Source organism: Lepidothrix coronata, unplaced genomic scaffold (assembly GCF_001604755.1).
Source record: "Lepidothrix coronata isolate B3197 unplaced genomic scaffold, Lepidothrix_coronata-1.0 Scaffold146, whole genome shotgun sequence".
Lineage (NCBI taxonomy): Eukaryota > Metazoa > Chordata > Aves > Passeriformes > Pipridae > Lepidothrix > Lepidothrix coronata.
This window is the reverse complement of record NW_016690326.1, coordinates 1435538-1452151: the sequence shown is the minus strand read 5'-3', so window position 1 is coordinate 1452151 and position 16614 is coordinate 1435538. Positions and strand designations below refer to the sequence as shown.

Here is a 16614-nt window from a genome sequence, read left to right as displayed (position 1 = left end):
TTCTGGAATGTCTTTGGTATTAAGAAGCCCGTGTCACCTGCACAGAATACCACTTGCTTGCCATTAATAGGAAACCTTATCCCAGTACAGATTTAAGGGTACTTATTCTCATAATTTCTTAATCAGACTAATGCCCATTGCCAAAAGATTAATAATTCTTACTCCTTCATAGAATTGTCTTATAAACTTCTGAGGTTTTAGGTAATGCTTTCCTCTTCTGATGACTGTTTTCTTCCTGTTGGTGAGAAATCCAGTGTACCAGAAAATTACAGCAGAGAGTGTGGAGAGATTCACTGAGCCTTCAGAACCTTTTAAGTACACTGATGTCTGCCAAACCCCAGAGTTGATGTCTGTAAAAGCTCAGAGTGTCCCATGATGCTGTTCCCTCACTCTGCTGTACCATGAAAGTGTCCTGGCACCCCATTCCTGTCTAGCACGTGTGATATGGTGTGTGCAGGGCAAACACTTCCAACAAATGGGCTTTTTTTTCTTCCCCAACTTCCATACGTAATTTCACAACATCCACTATTGAGACAGTGCTCCTGTTTGCAAAGTACAAATCACTCGTTGTACAGCAGGGTGCCTTTGTTAACAAGCTGGGTGTAGCTCAAATTTTTGTTTAATTCTTCTGGGCATCTCTCTAACAAGCAAGTATTCTTTAGAGCTCAACTCAATAATCAATACAATTTTCTTAGTTTACAGAGCAAATAATTACTTTCTGTGATGACTTCACAAGGTCGGGGAGATGTATATATATAGTGGGGACAGAGGAGGCTGAGAACCATCCCCAAACTCACCGGCTACAGACTCTCCAGTAGCAGCCGTTACAGCATCGCCGACATGAAGATGGCAAGTAGCATTGCCCTTCTTGGGCTGGTCCTTGGCTGCCTTTCTGGTAAGTCATTTTTGCTACAGTCTATGCTGGCATCTCTAGTCCTCCCAATCCTCTGCATGTCTATATACATCCTTAAGGAGAGTGCAGCCTTTTGGGGATGTGATGATTTAGGAATATGCAGGCTCTCTTTTAATGAACGTCACCCTTATGCAGATAAACATTATAGATCGGTAGGATCTATGTCTGCTTTAAGTTTATGAGCCTTAGTGGGGATAATAGTGACAAAAAAAAAGGAGAATATTTTATGTCCTGTTTCTTCTTTAGTGAGTCAAAATTCCTGGTTTCACAAATAATTGAGTTTTTTAATCTCAGTATATAACTTCTCATTTACTTAGAGTAGATAAAACATTCAGGAAAACAATCACTTCTCAATAATGAGAAAGTGTATTTGGTTACTCTGTAGGGAATTTGATGATTCCAAAGAACTTTAGTCAAGGACATTGTACAATTTTTATATTTTATAATCTCTGTTTTTATTGCAGATCTTGCTGTTGCTCAACGACGGGTGAGTAGTAGAATTGCTTGTGATTTAGTCTTGATTTCTAAGTCTAGATCAATAATTCATACTCACACTGCATTCCAGGGAAGGCTTGAGGAAAAAAAAAATTAAAAATGGAGAGCAAATAAAAAGAAGTGCCCCTAAGTGCATCTCTTCTCCCCAACATAAGAAAATACCTTTGTCAGAGAAAGATAACTTACCATGTTGATGATTAAAAAGACAGCGATTAATAATGTAGAGTGCCAGTCAGCACAGCACAGAGTGCCAGCAGAAAATCTATATGACTATTGAATAACTGCCTAAATATCTTCCCTGTCTTCATTCCCCAAGGAATGATCATTTTTGCCTGTAATTCTCACCAAAAGTACTTTAAGTCTTATTAGCAAAAAGGTGCTTTCATATGCTGTAAGATACATGGTGTATTTTGTTCTCTCTCCTCTTCACCTTGGAGGAATCATAGAGAAAAAAATAACCATCAGTAGCCTCCCAACGCAGCAAAAACATGATTAGCACAAGCTAATCATAGCCTTCTCTCCACCTGGAGACATTACAATTCCTCTTTCTCAGGCCTCCTGCAGCACATACCTGTCTGGAATATCTGGAAAAACCATGACTATTGCCTGTCCCCGCAACTATAGCCCTGTCTGTGGAACCAACGACCGAACCTACCCCAATGAGTGCTCCCTCTGCAAGGATTTCGTGTGAGTAGAAGGTCTCCCAATCACCTACAATGCCAGTTCAAGCAGCAGGCAGAAGCCCTTGGTGTTGTGACTAATCGTGGGGTGGACTAGATTTTTCTTAAGTTTCTGTCTTCCCTAATGCTCATGATCTTCCGTGTCAAAGCTCCAGAATCTGATTAATTACTGGGGCTTTACGAGTCAAGAGACTTGATGATTGAGATGACTACATGGTATGAAGAGATTAATCTTTCCTTTCCTTCTCTCTTTCTCCCTCTAGCCGTAACCGTGCCCTTGACAAGAAACACGATGGAAGATGCGTTAAGGTACGGTCTGAGAACGGTTCCTTCTCCTGCTGCTCTGAGCAGCGGTGGGTGAAATTACGGCAGAGATCTAGACACAAACCTTGCCTAGGATTAATTCTGTACTGAACCCACACAATTTCTTACTGTCAGAAATCGAATGAAAATGAAGAATTTCAAATTTGCAAGTTTTTAATTTACATTTTATTTGAACTGTTAAAATCAGTGACTTTTAAAGTGCAAAATATCTTCTGTATAACACCAGACTTTAGAAATGGAACTTTTGATTTTGAGAATGTTTCGTTCAGCATTATGAAAACACTTCTTTTCAGATTTAGACTTAGAGGCTTCTTGAAGTTAAGAAATTCCCAGAGGAAGTTTGGATTTTGACTGAATCATAATTTTGTAACAGAAAAAATGATTCTATTGGAGTATCTATCATAAAGTTTGTTTATCAATATATGGAGTTACCATGAAGTGGCATAGCATGTCTATTTTTAGTTTAGAGAGAGAGAGAGTAAAGAAACACTCTGGCTGTGCAATTTAACATAATACAATGACTTCCATTTCAACACACTCAGAGGGATTGCAGAAACAGTGAGCTGAGTGTAAACTCTATTTTCAAGGGGCATTGGTATATCACAGCAGAAGTTGCTGCTGCATAAGGTATTTTAGGCAAAGATCCTTCACAGTGGCCTTCAGGGTGAAAATCCCCAAGATGACAGCGATGAAGCCCACTTCAAGACAGATACTCCCTGCTACATCCACATGCAGGATTTTTCATCTATGCTCCTCCAACTCCACCACACTGGGGCTGGAGAACCCTGTCCCCTTGAGGCTCTGGAGAAAAGGGGGAGTTGTCTCTTGCGCCATGCTCCATTACACAGGGGTGATGCCAAGGGGAGTAGAGATTAAAATGTGGTTCTGTGGTTGTTTCAGGTCGACTGTACTGGTCACCTGAAGCCCGGCAATGGTCTGACCATCCCCTGCACCCAGGATTACTCTCCCATCTGTGGCACCAATGGTGTTACCTACAGAAACAAGTGCCTCTTCTGTAGAGCTGTGGCGTAAGTGAAGGGCCTGGGTTGTGGGACAGCTTTCTGGATCGGTAGCTGCTCCTCTTGGTATTTGGAGCATAACAAGGTAGTTTGACTCATGAAGCAGCTGCACTGTGCTCATTCATTCTCAACTCTCTTTCTTTCCAAAGGAGCGGACTGGAAGTGAATCTGCAGAGTTATGGACAGTGCTACCAGCAGGTAAAGCTCAGAAATCTGCGCTCTTTGCTGCTGTCACCTTTTGCAACACAAATTCACTGATTCATAACTAAATAACAGAAATGCCTGCACTGTCCTGGTGCATTTGGTCTGGAAATAGGATTTGAGGAAAGTAGTTAGAGGATGTTGGGGTCAATAGGTACTGAACCAAATCCGCGGTTCAGATACGTGGTCCCCTCTCTGACCTTGGAACACAACACGCAGTGGGTGCTGAGACCTTCATTTACTGGGAAACTGGATGAGCAAGAGATGCTGTGTCATCCTGTCTGTGGGAGAGCAGGAGGGTCCTGTACTACCAGCCTTTATTAGTAGTGGTGATTTCCCAGGTTGGAGTACTTGCTGCAGTGGGGCTTGTGACCACCTCCTTTCTGTTCACTTGTCCCCGCTTGCCTGATGAACCAGGGCAGGCAGTGGGAGAGCCAGCCTGGAAATATCAGCATGGTCATTTCACTACTTATAATAGTATTTATTAGATATTTTTGCCTCTGACATCTCCCTACTTCAGGCATTTCCAGGCAAGAACATTCTTTGCCTCTGAGTTTGCAGAATTGCTGGAACAACAGAGCCCTGCTCCTGAAAAGTGCTTTTATGCTTTGCTATATCATGAATATTAAATAAACATAAAGCACTTATGTAGGAAGATACAGGGAACAAAAGCTTTAAAACCTGTTTTTTGCTCCATTATTAGCCACAGTACATTGACTGCACCCAGCAGAAGGGCAACAACATCTGCACCTCCGAGTACAACCCCATTTGCGGTTCCGATGGCAGAACTTATGCAAACAAGTGCCTGTTCTGCAGCGCAGTTAAGTAAGTACAGAGCTCACCGTGTGGCCATGAAACCAGAGCAGCTGGAGCCCACACACAGTGGTGGCAGCTGGTGTGGAAGCCCCAGAGCTCCCATTAGCTCCTTGATAAATCCATCCCTGCCCCGTGTTCCTCTCCCAATACTCACTCCTGTGTCACCCCCTAGGCACTGCAGATCTTAAGCCTGAGTGAGTCTTCTCCTTCCCTTGCAATTAAAATCAGATTCCCGCTTGCAGGCTCATAGCATTGCTGAGTCCCTCCCGGTCAGGGTAATTGAAACTGTGACAGCAGGAGGTGTCCAAAATTATGGGATTTGTCCCAAATCTCTCTAACATATGAAAGTGTGTAACCCGGGGTATCAGAGAAGAGACGAAACACTGAGTGAAGTACTTAATAAGCTGGAGAGCACAAGGGCATTTGGCTTATTTGGGTGAAGTTAGGCCATGAAAATGAGATCCATGTTTGTAACTTTGGTCTCTCTTTTCAGCCGCGGCCGTGCAAATCTGGTCGTCCGCCACCAGGGCGAGTGCTAAGCGCTGGAGCTGGACCCTTCATCATGACTTCTCCCTTGCAAATTCGGCAATCAAACACGCTCTTCCTTGCTCCCTCGATTGTTATGCATTGGTCTCTGCTTTGATCGATCAATAAACTAAATGCAGCCACAATCTTTGCCATGGAATGTTTGGTTTTGGTTCTATTTTCATGGTGTTCAGGCTTTTGGGTACATATCTGTCAGGCAGGAGAAGTTGTGGAATAAACCACAATAAAGAGCAAAACTTAATGCACATCACACACTCACCCAAGCCCTCACGAGAGAATGTCACTCTGTAGCAAACCATCAGAAGAGAAACCAGGCTACAAAGTAGTGCCACTTTCCTAATTTTGATGTCTTATAGAGTGCAAATGGATTTGTCCTTGTTACAGTTCTGAGACTGGGAGGAACGGATCCTTTTAGGGGCCTTGACATAGGGGGATGGCCCTGAGAAGGTGTGAAAGGTGGCCCTAGTCAGCCCTACCTGGTCTCACCTGGGCAAGGGGCGGGTCTGGGGGTGCATTATAAAAAGGAGGATTATGTCAAAGGGAGGGAAGAAAATTAGGAACTGCTGCTTCCTTGAAGGGTGTGTCCACCGAGACTGTGCTCATCAGCAGAAAATTGCAGCAAGCTACGCAAGGCTGTAATGAGCCTAATGAGAACCTGAGGAGAAATTAGACTGGGCTCAGGCTTTCAGCTTCTTGAAGAAGAAAACTGAAAAGCTGTATTGGGGGTATTTGAGGCAGAGATAAGGCAGGGGACCCTTTGGAAAAAGGTCTTGGATTTTCTAACTCCAGGAAAGAAGGGCCAGCAGACGTGTTAGTAGCTCCAACATATTTTCTATCTTGGGAAAAAAGGTATGGAGATAACATCTTTGTGGGAGCCTAAAGAATGCACTGGAGGAGCAGTGATACATATGAATGTTCACGATGATGTGCCATGTTTTTGGGTGAGTCAAGGAGTTAATATGCAAACAGCACAGGCAAAAATTCCCAAGTGCCATGGCTCACACATTCCCTTCCTCATCCTTTCTCCACCTCCCATTCTCTTGTTATGTAAAAAAATAGCTCTTGCTAAGGCTGATATTTAGGACAAAATCTGTGACTTCTAAGCCTTTTCTTTTCATCTTGTTTCCTGAAGAAGATAATTTCTTGACAAGGATTTTTGTAGATAAAGATAAGAGGTTCATTCTTCCCCTAGAACCAGCCCAGAGCAGCGCTTCTAGGAAGAGTAATGAAACTTCTTATTTTCAGGTGGTTTTGTATTAGTACAGGCAGTATAAATCACATCATGGCTTTATGACTGCTCTTAATAAAAGACAGACTGAAGAGTCATATGAGTCCTCACTGTTTACCTGCTTGTGTGTCTGAAGAATAGTTAAGGAACAATACCTGGTGGATGTGAACAGACACCTGTCAACACAGGACAGAGCTTGGCTATGATTTCTTGTTGGACAAGAAGGTTTATAGAGTGGCCACAGACTAGTGGAGTTTTGGCTATAGAAGGAAATTGTTTTCAATGGCGAGGTCCTACAGTGAAGCTCCTCTGTGGTGGTAGTTTCTGCCTGAGGATTCCAGATACTTTCTTAGGAGCTCAGAAGGCTTTGGAAAAGCCCAAAGAGCAGCTCACCTGCAGCAAAAGGGAGGGCAAATGGTGAATATGTGATTGTATTCCAGATGCCTCACAAGCCTATAAGCAAGGACTTTCTAGAATATGGAAAGGTTTGTAGTATTTAAGTCTAAAGACTGGCCCAGCACAGGTTAGTACTCAGCTTGACACCAGCAAGACTTTGCCCAACTAACCCTTAGGATGCAAAACAAGGTCCAGGTGCCCTTCTTCTATCCCAGATTGTCAGAGGGACAGAATTCCCTCACCTACACTGGCAACTGGACTGTTCAGATGTTATAAAGAAGTGGAAATGGGTAATAACAATAATCATCTGCTTGGTAATTTAGTCTTTTCCCCTCCTCAGCCCGGAAGGGGTTGGTCCCTGCAGTGCATTTGCTGAGGCTTTAGCCAGTCAGTTGTGCTGCAGCAACTGAAATGTTTGGGCAGATAAGGGGCTGAGGCATTAAGGCTGTGGTCATGAACAGTGACGTATGAAACTAGAAAAGGCAAACAGGTAGTGCTGCGAGTGGCAGAACCGAGCGTGGTTTTGAACGGCGCTGTGGCTGACAGACTTGATAACTAAATTATATGAGAGGCTGTGTTGTGAGCTCACACTTAATAGATATCTGAGGATTCACCTGTCAGTCATGGTTTCTCTGTCGTGTGGATTTTCAGATGTCTAGCAAGTTGAGAACTGTAATGCTTCCCCAGATATAGGGCATCCATAACATTGCTTTCTCACAGAAACTCCTTCCCTTGCTGGCTTGGGATGTTAATAGCATCTTTCCTCTGTTGCTAAAAAATGTATGAAAATGTCTTTATTATTTTTAATTTTTTTCATTCCTGTGTAAAATTTAGTTGGCACTAGTGGATTAAAAATTTGCTGGGGGAACCAATAAAGAGATATATCTATACACATCGCTGTCCTAAGCTTTGTCTCCATGGGAAAGCATACTAACATTTAAGCTTATTCTTATCTGAAGAGGTGTTTGGCGAATGGTGCAGCTGAACATAAATCCTTGCACAGCCTCAGCTGGAAATAGAGCTCAGATTTCCCTATTCCCCATCAGATTCCCTTCATTGCCACTTGCTGTGGGAGCAGAGCCCTAACATATGTTTGGGAATGTGAAAAACTGGAAAACATTGACAGCTAGAGTTTAAATAGTTCAGGGAGGAGAGTCAGCAGTCATATCTGGGACTGTGCACGCAGCGATGAGAGCATGTCACATCTGAGTGCTTCTCCACCCCAACTCAACAAATTTAGAACCATCCTCAAAAATAGCCAGGGAACAACGTATAATTGGTTTCACAGACAACACATTCTCATGCTGTGACTTATTTCGTAACGTCTAGTGAGTGTCATCACGCTGCACTCAAAGGCTCGGAACTGGCATTCAGCAAGGGCCCAGAGAATGAAAATTACCAGCTTCCCCTATGAATCACTGCTTTGAAAATTCACCCTTGTGAGAATCCTGTGACTATTTGGAAAAAAAAATAATTATATTACAAACCTGCCTATCACTCATATAATTATCCCTTTCTAGGTTTGATGTGGACAGGGCAGCATTCCTTAAAGCACAATAAACTGGCCAGGACCAATAATGGCTTTAGAAACCAAGTGGAGAAGTTCTCACAATTAAGGTGGGGAATGAGGACAGCTATGGACAGGCACATAAATACACAGAAGGGCAGGTCTGTGTGCACACTGTGGGCTCCGGGGCTGAGACGACACCTCCCGCTCCGATCACTGGGCTTGGACTAAAGAGCTCCCTGCAGCATGAAGGCAACAGGTGCCTTAGTGCTTCTCAGCCTGCTGCTGCTCTCTTTCTTCTCTGGTAAGTGATCTTTTCCCTAGCCTAGGAAAGAAAAAACACCCAAAACCTCTCCTGACAACAAACTTCGGAGAGCCTTGATCACTGGCTGACAGGCTTGAAGATAAAGCTGAGCAAGTAGAAAATATCTGCGGAACTTGCTCACTCATATGACATATTTCCACTCCTTGTGTGCCTCCACAGTGAATAACGCAGCGGAGGTGTCACTGGGAGACAGAACAAGCAAATTCTGAGCATCTCTTCAGCAAATGTACCAAAGCAGAGTGTAATTATGAGTTTTTGGTATGAATGTTCGCTGGAGAGTTTTGCTGAACCAGTTAGAGAAGAACTCACTCACCTCAGGGTCATCTGCTCTTGTTTTGATTCTAAGCATCTTGGTACTTGGTGTTTTCCTTGGAGATGTGGAGACGTAATTAGATGAAAGTTTCAGCATTCGTTGATGTTGCAGAGAAAAGCTTGAAAATTAAATTCAAATGTCCTCAAGGAGTCAGAACAAAGAGGGCAAATTAAAAGGATTCAGCAACTATTTATCTGGAGATTTACACATCTCTCTGATGATGCGGGGAAGCTGAGTGATGATTTTTGAACATATAGACCATGTCAGTGTTATCACTTGCTTGAGTCCAGCTGACCCAGGTCTGCAAGGTTTGTGGCAACAGATATTGAAGAATGTGTGGAACAAGAATTATTTATACTTGTTTTTCTGCGAATAATTTGAATAAAGAATTCACTTGAGAAAATGGCAAGCTGTGCATGGAGAAAAGAGGTGAATTGCTTTGTACACATTATTCATTATGAAATATTCATCTGTCCCTAATTGAGTCTTAATTGGGACAGGGTTTTGTCAGAAGGCTTAAGCTTCCTTCCAAGGCCAGGCAGAATAGCAGCAAACTCTGTGATCTCCTGTAAAATAAACAGATGTCAAGAGGCATCATCACAAAGTCTTCTGTAGCTGCATGTAATATTTATAAGACCTATCTAATGAGCTGTTTTGTAAATAATATGCAGATAGCCACACCAATGCCTTTACCATTAAGGCAGCCTGGCCAAACCTGAGGACAGGGTAAATGTGCCAGCACCAGGGATAAAACAATAAAGGGCAAAAATAGTAGGGGAGGTTGATGGATGATGTTTGAGCTGACTGAGGGCTGAGTGGGATTTCCATTGGGGAGGGTGGAGTGTAGGACAAGGCCCTCCTACCTCCTGTCCCAAGCTCCCTCCTGCCCCGGGCCACCAGAGCAGCATCGCAGTGACCCCACTGACCCAGCAAGTACAGCCTCAAATCCGAACCTCTGCTGCTGTGGGAGATGCTGGGAATTTGTCTCACAGTGCTGTGACCCAGATTCTGTGAATCTGCATTCAAGCCACCCTCGAGTGTCAGGCTCCCCCTCAGAAACATGGCAGGGTTGCCCCATTTCACAGCTCTGACTCAACCTAAACACCTGACTGCAGGCTTTGCTGGGAAGAAATATAAAGAGGATGGACTGATCAGCTCCAAGCTCGGAGCCTGTGGTTACAGAGGGTGTTTTTGTGCTCGTACTGACCGACAGTGCCTGTTCTGCTCTGCATCACCCCATGACATTTCTCTGTATCTCACCCAGGACGAGCCTGTTCTGAGAGAGTCTCTGGGCTGTAAGGTCTCCTTCTCCATGGCATGCTCCTGTTAACAGTACTGGCCATTTGCACTGTTCAGATATGCAGGAGCCTAAAAGCCTTAAAAGCCCATATAGCTTTAAAATCGCTGGGAGCACAGCTCCAGATCCGATATGGCAACTTGCTTCCCTGGGAGTGGCTGCCTTCCAGGAGACTGGCTTATGTGTCTGAGGTGTAGTTAGCAGCTGAACGACTGATTTCATGGTATTTTAGTAACATTTTTCAAAATACAGAAATACTAAAAAGCAATTAAGGTAATGTATTGCCTGCCCCCTCTTCTGCTGCGCAGGATGATGGAGTAAGAAAAACTTGGAGTATGTTTCACTGTGATTTGCATAAAGGGTTTATGACTTTAGTTCAGACTCTATCAGAAAGTAATGCTGATGCATAAAATCTCTGTTTGGTTTTTATTTTTTTTTTTTTTTTTAATTTTTTTTTTTATTTTTTTTAGTTCCAGATGTAGCAGGTCAAGACATTGAAGAGGTTAGTGCTGCTGTTTCTGCTTGCTGAATCTGCACTTCATAGAATTATGGTATCATTAAGGTTGGATAAAGGCCTCCAAGATCATCGAGTCCAACCTTTAACCAGTCACACCTTGTCAGCTAGACCATAGCTCTGAGTGCCACATCCAGTCATGTCATTCCACTTTAGAGGAATTTTTTTAACCAAAATCTTGGTTCTTGCTAAAGAGTTTTTAAAGTCTGCTGAGAGCAGGTGGGCCCTTCCAAGAATTCCCAACACTGGGGAGTTCATCACTACACAGAGGATCCTATGTGTGGCCATGTTAGGAGGTAGACTAGGGAAAAAGATGGTTGGTTTAGCAAATGTTTCCCACAGCTGCATCTACCTCTGCTTGCACAAGGGCAATGTTTACACACTGCACCACTTTTGACTTTGCTCCTCTGTCCAATCTTCTCATGAAACAAATGGACTCTTGAGTGTTCTATTCCCCAAAATTAAGTCATTCACTGGGACTTGTATAGAGACGGGATACCTGTACACTTCCTGGGCACCATTTTTAATTCACCATAGACTATGTTTTTCTCCTCCTTCCTCTGGGAAGGCAGAGGTTCAGCAAGAACCAAGCTGAGTGCAGAGTTTCGCAAGACCTCCCTGCAGGAGGGAGGTAACTTGACTCCAAATGCCTGACAGAGCATCAGTGCTGACTCTTCTCCTGCATGCCTAGGCTAATCCACTCCTGTCACTGGGAGATCAGGAGTTCTCCAAGGTGACTACAGTTTCCCTCCACAAACATGGGGCAAAAATTCCCCTGAAACGCTGCTTCTGCTCATTTCTGGGAGGGCTTTTTCTGTCTGTGTCATCACTTGTCTGAGAAAGCATTACTTTAGTGATCTTGTGTCCAATTTGGAAAGTGAAACAAAGAGTATGGGAGTCCTGAAAGGTTTGTTTTTTTCAATTTCTTGTGCAGATTTGTAAAGAGTTCGTAAACAGGAGCGTGTACTGCACGAGGGAGTCCAACCCTCACTGTGGCACTGATGGCATCACCTACGGGAACAAGTGTGCCTTCTGCAAGGCAGTGCTGTAAGTGACACAGAGGGAATGGAAATAAGAGAGAGTTGGCTTCATTGCCATGTATCTAATGATGTTCTTCATGGAGGGGAGGCCCTGCATCCAGGCTGCTCCTGTTATATGGACTAGGTCCTGCGTCATGCCAAGTGGAATATTTCCTCCTTGGGGCGAGTTAATTTTAATTCATTTCTAGGCATTGCAGGCTGCTGGTTGCCATGCTGAGAGGCAGCACAGGGCCTGGGAGGCAATTGCATCCTGCCTGTACCTTCCACACACACTAAATTGATGCACAATTCCCACTATATGCCACAGGCTGCAGCTCTCACTGCCCACACTCCTGGATACTGAGAAGTGCCTGGAGGAATGTGGGAGCTGAGCCATGCCAAGCTATTCCTGAAAAGTCTGAATGAACTTTGTGGAACAAGACACAAGCTCTCAGGGGAAGAACATGATGTTTCTCCTTTTCCTGAGCTCTGTCACCTTTTAAAGGAGATGCAATAGGAGCCAGTCCCCCTGGATGGAATGTGCTTCCAAAATATAGTTTTTTCCTTAACAATCCTTAGACTTAGTGTGCACCTAAGGCTGTCTTATCCTAGGGAAAATTATGGAAAAAGGAGAGGGGAAAATGGCTTGATATTCCCCGCAAGGCACTAGGTTAAGCTGGCACAAGTCAGGCCTGTTGGGATGGATGAGCTCTTTGTCCCACACTACTGTGTGTTATTTGGTGCTTGGCCTAAGTCTATCTCGCTCTTTTTACAGGAGAAGTGGAGGGAAAATAAGATTGAAGCACCTGGGGAAATGCTGAGTCCTCATTGTCACCGAGCAGCAAGAGCTGAGCCCCTGTTGGCAGTGGCTGCACACAGCTGTGCCTGGACTCAGGAACAGCCTGCCCTCGCCTCTGCTGTCTCTGCTCAATAAAATAAACCTCAGCACGATTCCTTGGCTGGACTCTTTTTTCCACAATACCCAGAAAAACGCTTTGATCCAGCCGTACTGGAGCCTAATGTACGGCTTTGCTACCCCGCATTGTTGCATCACCCTCCTCCCGGGAAGAAAGGCGCTCCCTGTGCCGGAGCGGCGATTCCCACGGCTCCCGTGAGCTCTGTCCTCCCGTCCCCAGCAGCCACAGCTCTTCTGTCCCGTCCTGCCTGAAAAATTGTCACAAGCTTGCCGGGCAGCCAAGCAGCCCCTGCTCAAGGGCTCCTGCCCGACTCTCCCCATCGCAGGGGGTGGGTGAGAGCGGGCGCCTCAATTCCCTTTCCAGCCTCCCAAGACATGTTCCTTCCTCTCTCAGAGGTTATTGTGGGAGGGTGACGGGAGAGCTGGTGAACAGTGTGACTGCATATGCCTCATCTCCTTTGGAAAGCAGAGTCAAGCAAGCTTGAGGGTAGGGAATATTGCTCCATTTAAGCCTGCACCAAGATAATGGCAGGTGGAGGCTGGTTTTATGCAGAAGCTGCAAGGCTCTTCTTCTCAAATCAGTCTTTTTTCCTCTTCCTTGTAAGAGAACGCTTTGTCTTGAAAACTGGGAACTCACTAGCATTAGTTTCCTGCTGCCAAGTGGCTTCTCATGCTAATAAAATTATATTTAGAAGAGCACCAGATTGTATAAAGTGTTAATAATTTAAAAAAAAAATATTCCCTGAAGGAAAAGAGCTGTGGGCTTCCTCCTCCCTCCTCTAGGATAAATTCTCCCTGAATCATACACAGACCTTGATTTTCAAGGCACAAATGTTTGCATTTATTTAACATTTTTAATGCACATAGACTTAGTCCTTTCTTTACTTTTCACACTGCTGCCCTCTCTCTTCTTCCTGCTGGCTGGAAAATCCTTCTTTATGCAAACATAAGAAACGTAATTCTCTCCCCGTTCACTGTGAAAAATTCTCACAGGGAAATACTTGTGGCATCCTCTTGTTAAAACATTGGCAGCAGATCAATGGGACACCAGCTCCTTCATGTTAAACACTTAATTTTCAAAGGGAGCTTTAGATTTTATCATGAGCCTCAGGGGTCAACATCTTTTGCAAGCACCTAAATGCTGAGCACCTAAACCTCTGGACCTTGTTTGGACAGAGCTTGAGTGTTTGCCTCTCATGCCACAATCCCCGCTTTGAACTCAATTGGGGCACAATGCCTAAAAAGAGAGGCCTCAGCAATGTGCTCAGCACACCTAATGCCAGCTTCTCCTCTGATAATCCACATAACCCAATTCTGGCAAATCCTTTGTCATTTGGTAACTTCACAGGCAGCCAGCCAGTGGTTGAACTGCACAGGCAAAGCTCCGAGTTGGCTGGTTTGGAGCTTCTTTTGGACCAGCTGTCTTTGATCCTGACATTTTTCCCATCCCAGCCTACTGGATTCTTGCAAAACCTGTCACCTCTTCTTTGAAGCAGACCAACCCTCTCTGTGGCCCAATTGTACAGCCTGGGCACTTGTTTGATTTTAAATTCAGAGGTTACATTAATAAACTCAACAGCAGGACACTCAGAACATGGGCAAGATTGAGGTAAGATGCTCAAGTGGTCACAAAGGACACACTGGGAAAGTGGGAAGGTCTTCCTCATCATTCTTCCTTCTTGGAGCAGAATGACCTCCACATGTCCTCTCCTACCTGAGTTATCCTGTGGTGATCCTATTACATTGTGTGGCTCTGGACCAGCACCATATTTAGAGTACAGGAGCAAAAAGACACCATTTTTAAGACAGAAAATGAGAGAGGGGTTATGGGACATCTTTATACCTGAGATGGCTCTGAGTGACTCCAAATATCTCACAGCATATTCCTGTATCTAATCCTAATTTTTGATCTTGATGCTGAGATTCAGAGCTCACTGTTTAGTAACCATCCTGTATTTTGCTTTTTCAGAGCAAATAGCAACTAAAAACACCTCTGTACCTCAAAGATCCAATTACCATCCCCTCCACCTGTGCTAGGGAAGTGGAGGGTGGGACTCATCTGCTTGGAGGAAATTATTTCCCTCACTTGGAGAAATGTGTCCCTGGGAGAGGCCAAGAGAGGCAGCACTACAGCAAAAGAACCATTTCTGTCGTGGTCTGTCCTTCTGGCAGAGTGGGCACCTGACTCTGGTTAGCCAAGGTGGCAGGGATGCTTTGGTGGTGCTGGATTCCATTCACTTTTGGTTTCAAAGTGCTGGGATCACCTTCCCAGTGGAGCTGATGGATGGATTCCTGGGACAGGGCAGAAGTGCAGCAGTGGCCACAGGCTGTCCAGCCTGAACTCCCGTCTGTGTCTGGCTGCCTTTCCTGACACACACCAAACCAGAAACCAAACCTTCAGCCACTATTTTTACCTTGATTTCCTTCCCCTACATTCTAAGTTGTGTTGGGCTTGGGTTGTTTTTGTGCATTTTTTTTTTTTTGACAGCTTTGAAAGGTGAGTGAGTCATAGTACATTTGAGATCTCTCTTCTATTAGATAACATGAGCATCTTCACAGCTTTTTCTCTCCCTGGGGAAGAAGGGGCAGAGGCTGGGGTGGGAGCTGTCCCAGCAGCTGGGTCACTGCCAAGACCTGCCCCTTGCAGCAGAATGAGGGCCTGGTGCTCCCCACATCTCACTCAGCCCCCTCAGCAGTTAAAATACAGTAAGAATTAAATCTGTGCCTGGTTGCTCTTACTGCAAGGAAGCCATTGCTCGCATCTGAGCACCCTCTGTGACCAGGCCGTGCACATGGCAGGGGAAGGATGTATTTACACCTCACAGCTTCACTCTGCTGGTGATGCAGCTGATACACTGCTGTGTCCAGCCTCTTGGCCCACTTAACTTGTGTGCTCAACTTCTTCCTCCTCCTCCCCCAGCACAGACACGTGTCACTGTCACAACTCAGTTCAATCCTTTGTCCTACTTTTTTCCCTTGACATTCACAGTGTTTGACAAGGCTTTTCAAGCTGCCATGGGATGATCCCAGGGTGGTGGTGCTGATGGCAGGGTTCCCACAACCCGGCTGGGGAGGAAGATCTGGACTTGGTTATCATTCCGGTTCACCCTCTTTTCCTTAAGCAGACTGAATCAGGTTGGAAAGGACTTTGGTCCAACCTGCTACTCATGGCAGGGTCAGTGCTGAGGTCTTATCAGGTTGCTCAGGGCTTTATCCAGCCTAGCATTGAAAACCCCCAAGGGTGGGTGTACAACCTCCCTAGGCTGCCTGTCCCAGGCTTTGACTGTCACTATGGTAAAGAATTTTTTCCTTGTACCCAATTTCAACCTCTTTTCTTTCAACTCTCTCATTTCCAAACCATGTACCACCATGAGGAGTAAGCTGGTTGTTAACCAGCAGGATGCTGTTCTGTTCCCCTGAAGTCTTCTCACCAGGCTGAACGAGCCCACCTCCTCTCGCTGAGCAAATGCTCCAGTCCCCCACTCCCTTGGTGGCTCTTCACTTAACTTACTCCAGTTTGGGCAGGGCCCAAAACTGAATAGGGGAGAGAAGGCTGAGCTATGGGGACAGGGAAAATGATTGTTCAGGGAGCAGGTGGGAGATCTGTAGGAGTATTGCAGGGGACTCAAAAGATATAGATGGTGACAATTACAGGGAGGATATCAGCGTGTATTGGGTCCTTTAAAGATTAGACAGCGGGTGAGCCTGCTCTGGGGTGAAAGGGCCCCCAGGTGTTCGGGGTCAGCCAACAGTTACCCTGCACACCCATCACACCTGAAGGACTTAAACAGGAGCCCAGGGAAAGTATTCGTCTCTTTTCACAGACTACAGAGTGAAAAAGGAGGTGAGGTGGTGTGAGAGTGTTGGTGTTTGGTTGTTTTTTTGGGAGTTGTTGGGCGGGTTGTTGGTTGCTTTTGTGGGTGGGTTGTTTGTTTGTTTTTTTCTCCTGAAATAAGCAGTGTAGTTTAGGAGCTTCTCATAGGAGCAGCTGCAGTAATTGTGTCTGGTGTAGGTGTCTTATGAAGCTGCTCTACAAATGGTGGCAAAGACTTATAAAATGTGGTAGACAAGAGTTACCCCAATACATAAAGGAAGAACAGGGGAG

At 44.9% G+C, this 16614-nt stretch overlaps 2 protein-coding genes across 2 annotated transcripts; both read left to right on the top strand.

Moving 5' to 3' along the window:
• Positions 1-791: 791 nt before the first annotated feature.
• Positions 792-4987, top strand: LOC108503770 (double-headed protease inhibitor, submandibular gland-like). The gene is made up of 8 exons (XM_017828074.1): positions 792-895; positions 1378-1400; positions 1962-2095; positions 2352-2397; positions 3313-3440; positions 3581-3629; positions 4336-4457; positions 4942-4987. Exons 1-8 carry the CDS (start codon positions 841-843, stop codon positions 4985-4987), a joined length of 603 nt encoding a protein of 200 aa, XP_017683563.1. The 5' UTR covers positions 792-840.
• A 3384-nt stretch (positions 4988-8371) lies between these two features.
• LOC108503783 (serine protease inhibitor Kazal-type 6-like) lies at positions 8372-12414 on the top strand. Its single transcript, XM_017828089.1, has 4 exons — positions 8372-8429; positions 10531-10562; positions 11509-11621; positions 12369-12414. The coding sequence occupies exons 1-4, from the start codon at positions 8372-8374 to the stop codon at positions 12412-12414; spliced, it is 249 nt and encodes an 82-aa protein (XP_017683578.1).
• The last annotated feature ends 4200 nt before the right edge of the window (positions 12415-16614 follow it).

Bases quoted from the DNA above. Each gene is read 5' to 3' on its own strand.
- LOC108503770 (XM_017828074.1), top strand. From the start codon at position 841: ATGAAGATGGCAAGTAGCATTGCCCTTCTTGGGCTGGTCCTTGGCTGC. The intron at 2,096-2,351 runs GTGAGTAGAAGG...TTCTCCCTCTAG, and splicing joins TCCCTCTGCAAGGATTTCGT to CCGTAACCGTGCCCTTGACA. The intron at 3,441-3,580 runs GTAAGTGAAGGG...TTCTTTCCAAAG, and splicing joins CTCTTCTGTAGAGCTGTGGC to GAGCGGACTGGAAGTGAATC.
- LOC108503783 (XM_017828089.1), top strand. From the start codon at position 8,372: ATGAAGGCAACAGGTGCCTTAGTGCTTCTCAGCCTGCTGCTGCTCTCT. The intron at 8,430-10,530 runs GTAAGTGATCTT...TATTTTTTTTAG, and splicing joins GCTGCTCTCTTTCTTCTCTG to TTCCAGATGTAGCAGGTCAA. The intron at 10,563-11,508 runs GTTAGTGCTGCT...TTTCTTGTGCAG, and splicing joins CAGGTCAAGACATTGAAGAG to ATTTGTAAAGAGTTCGTAAA.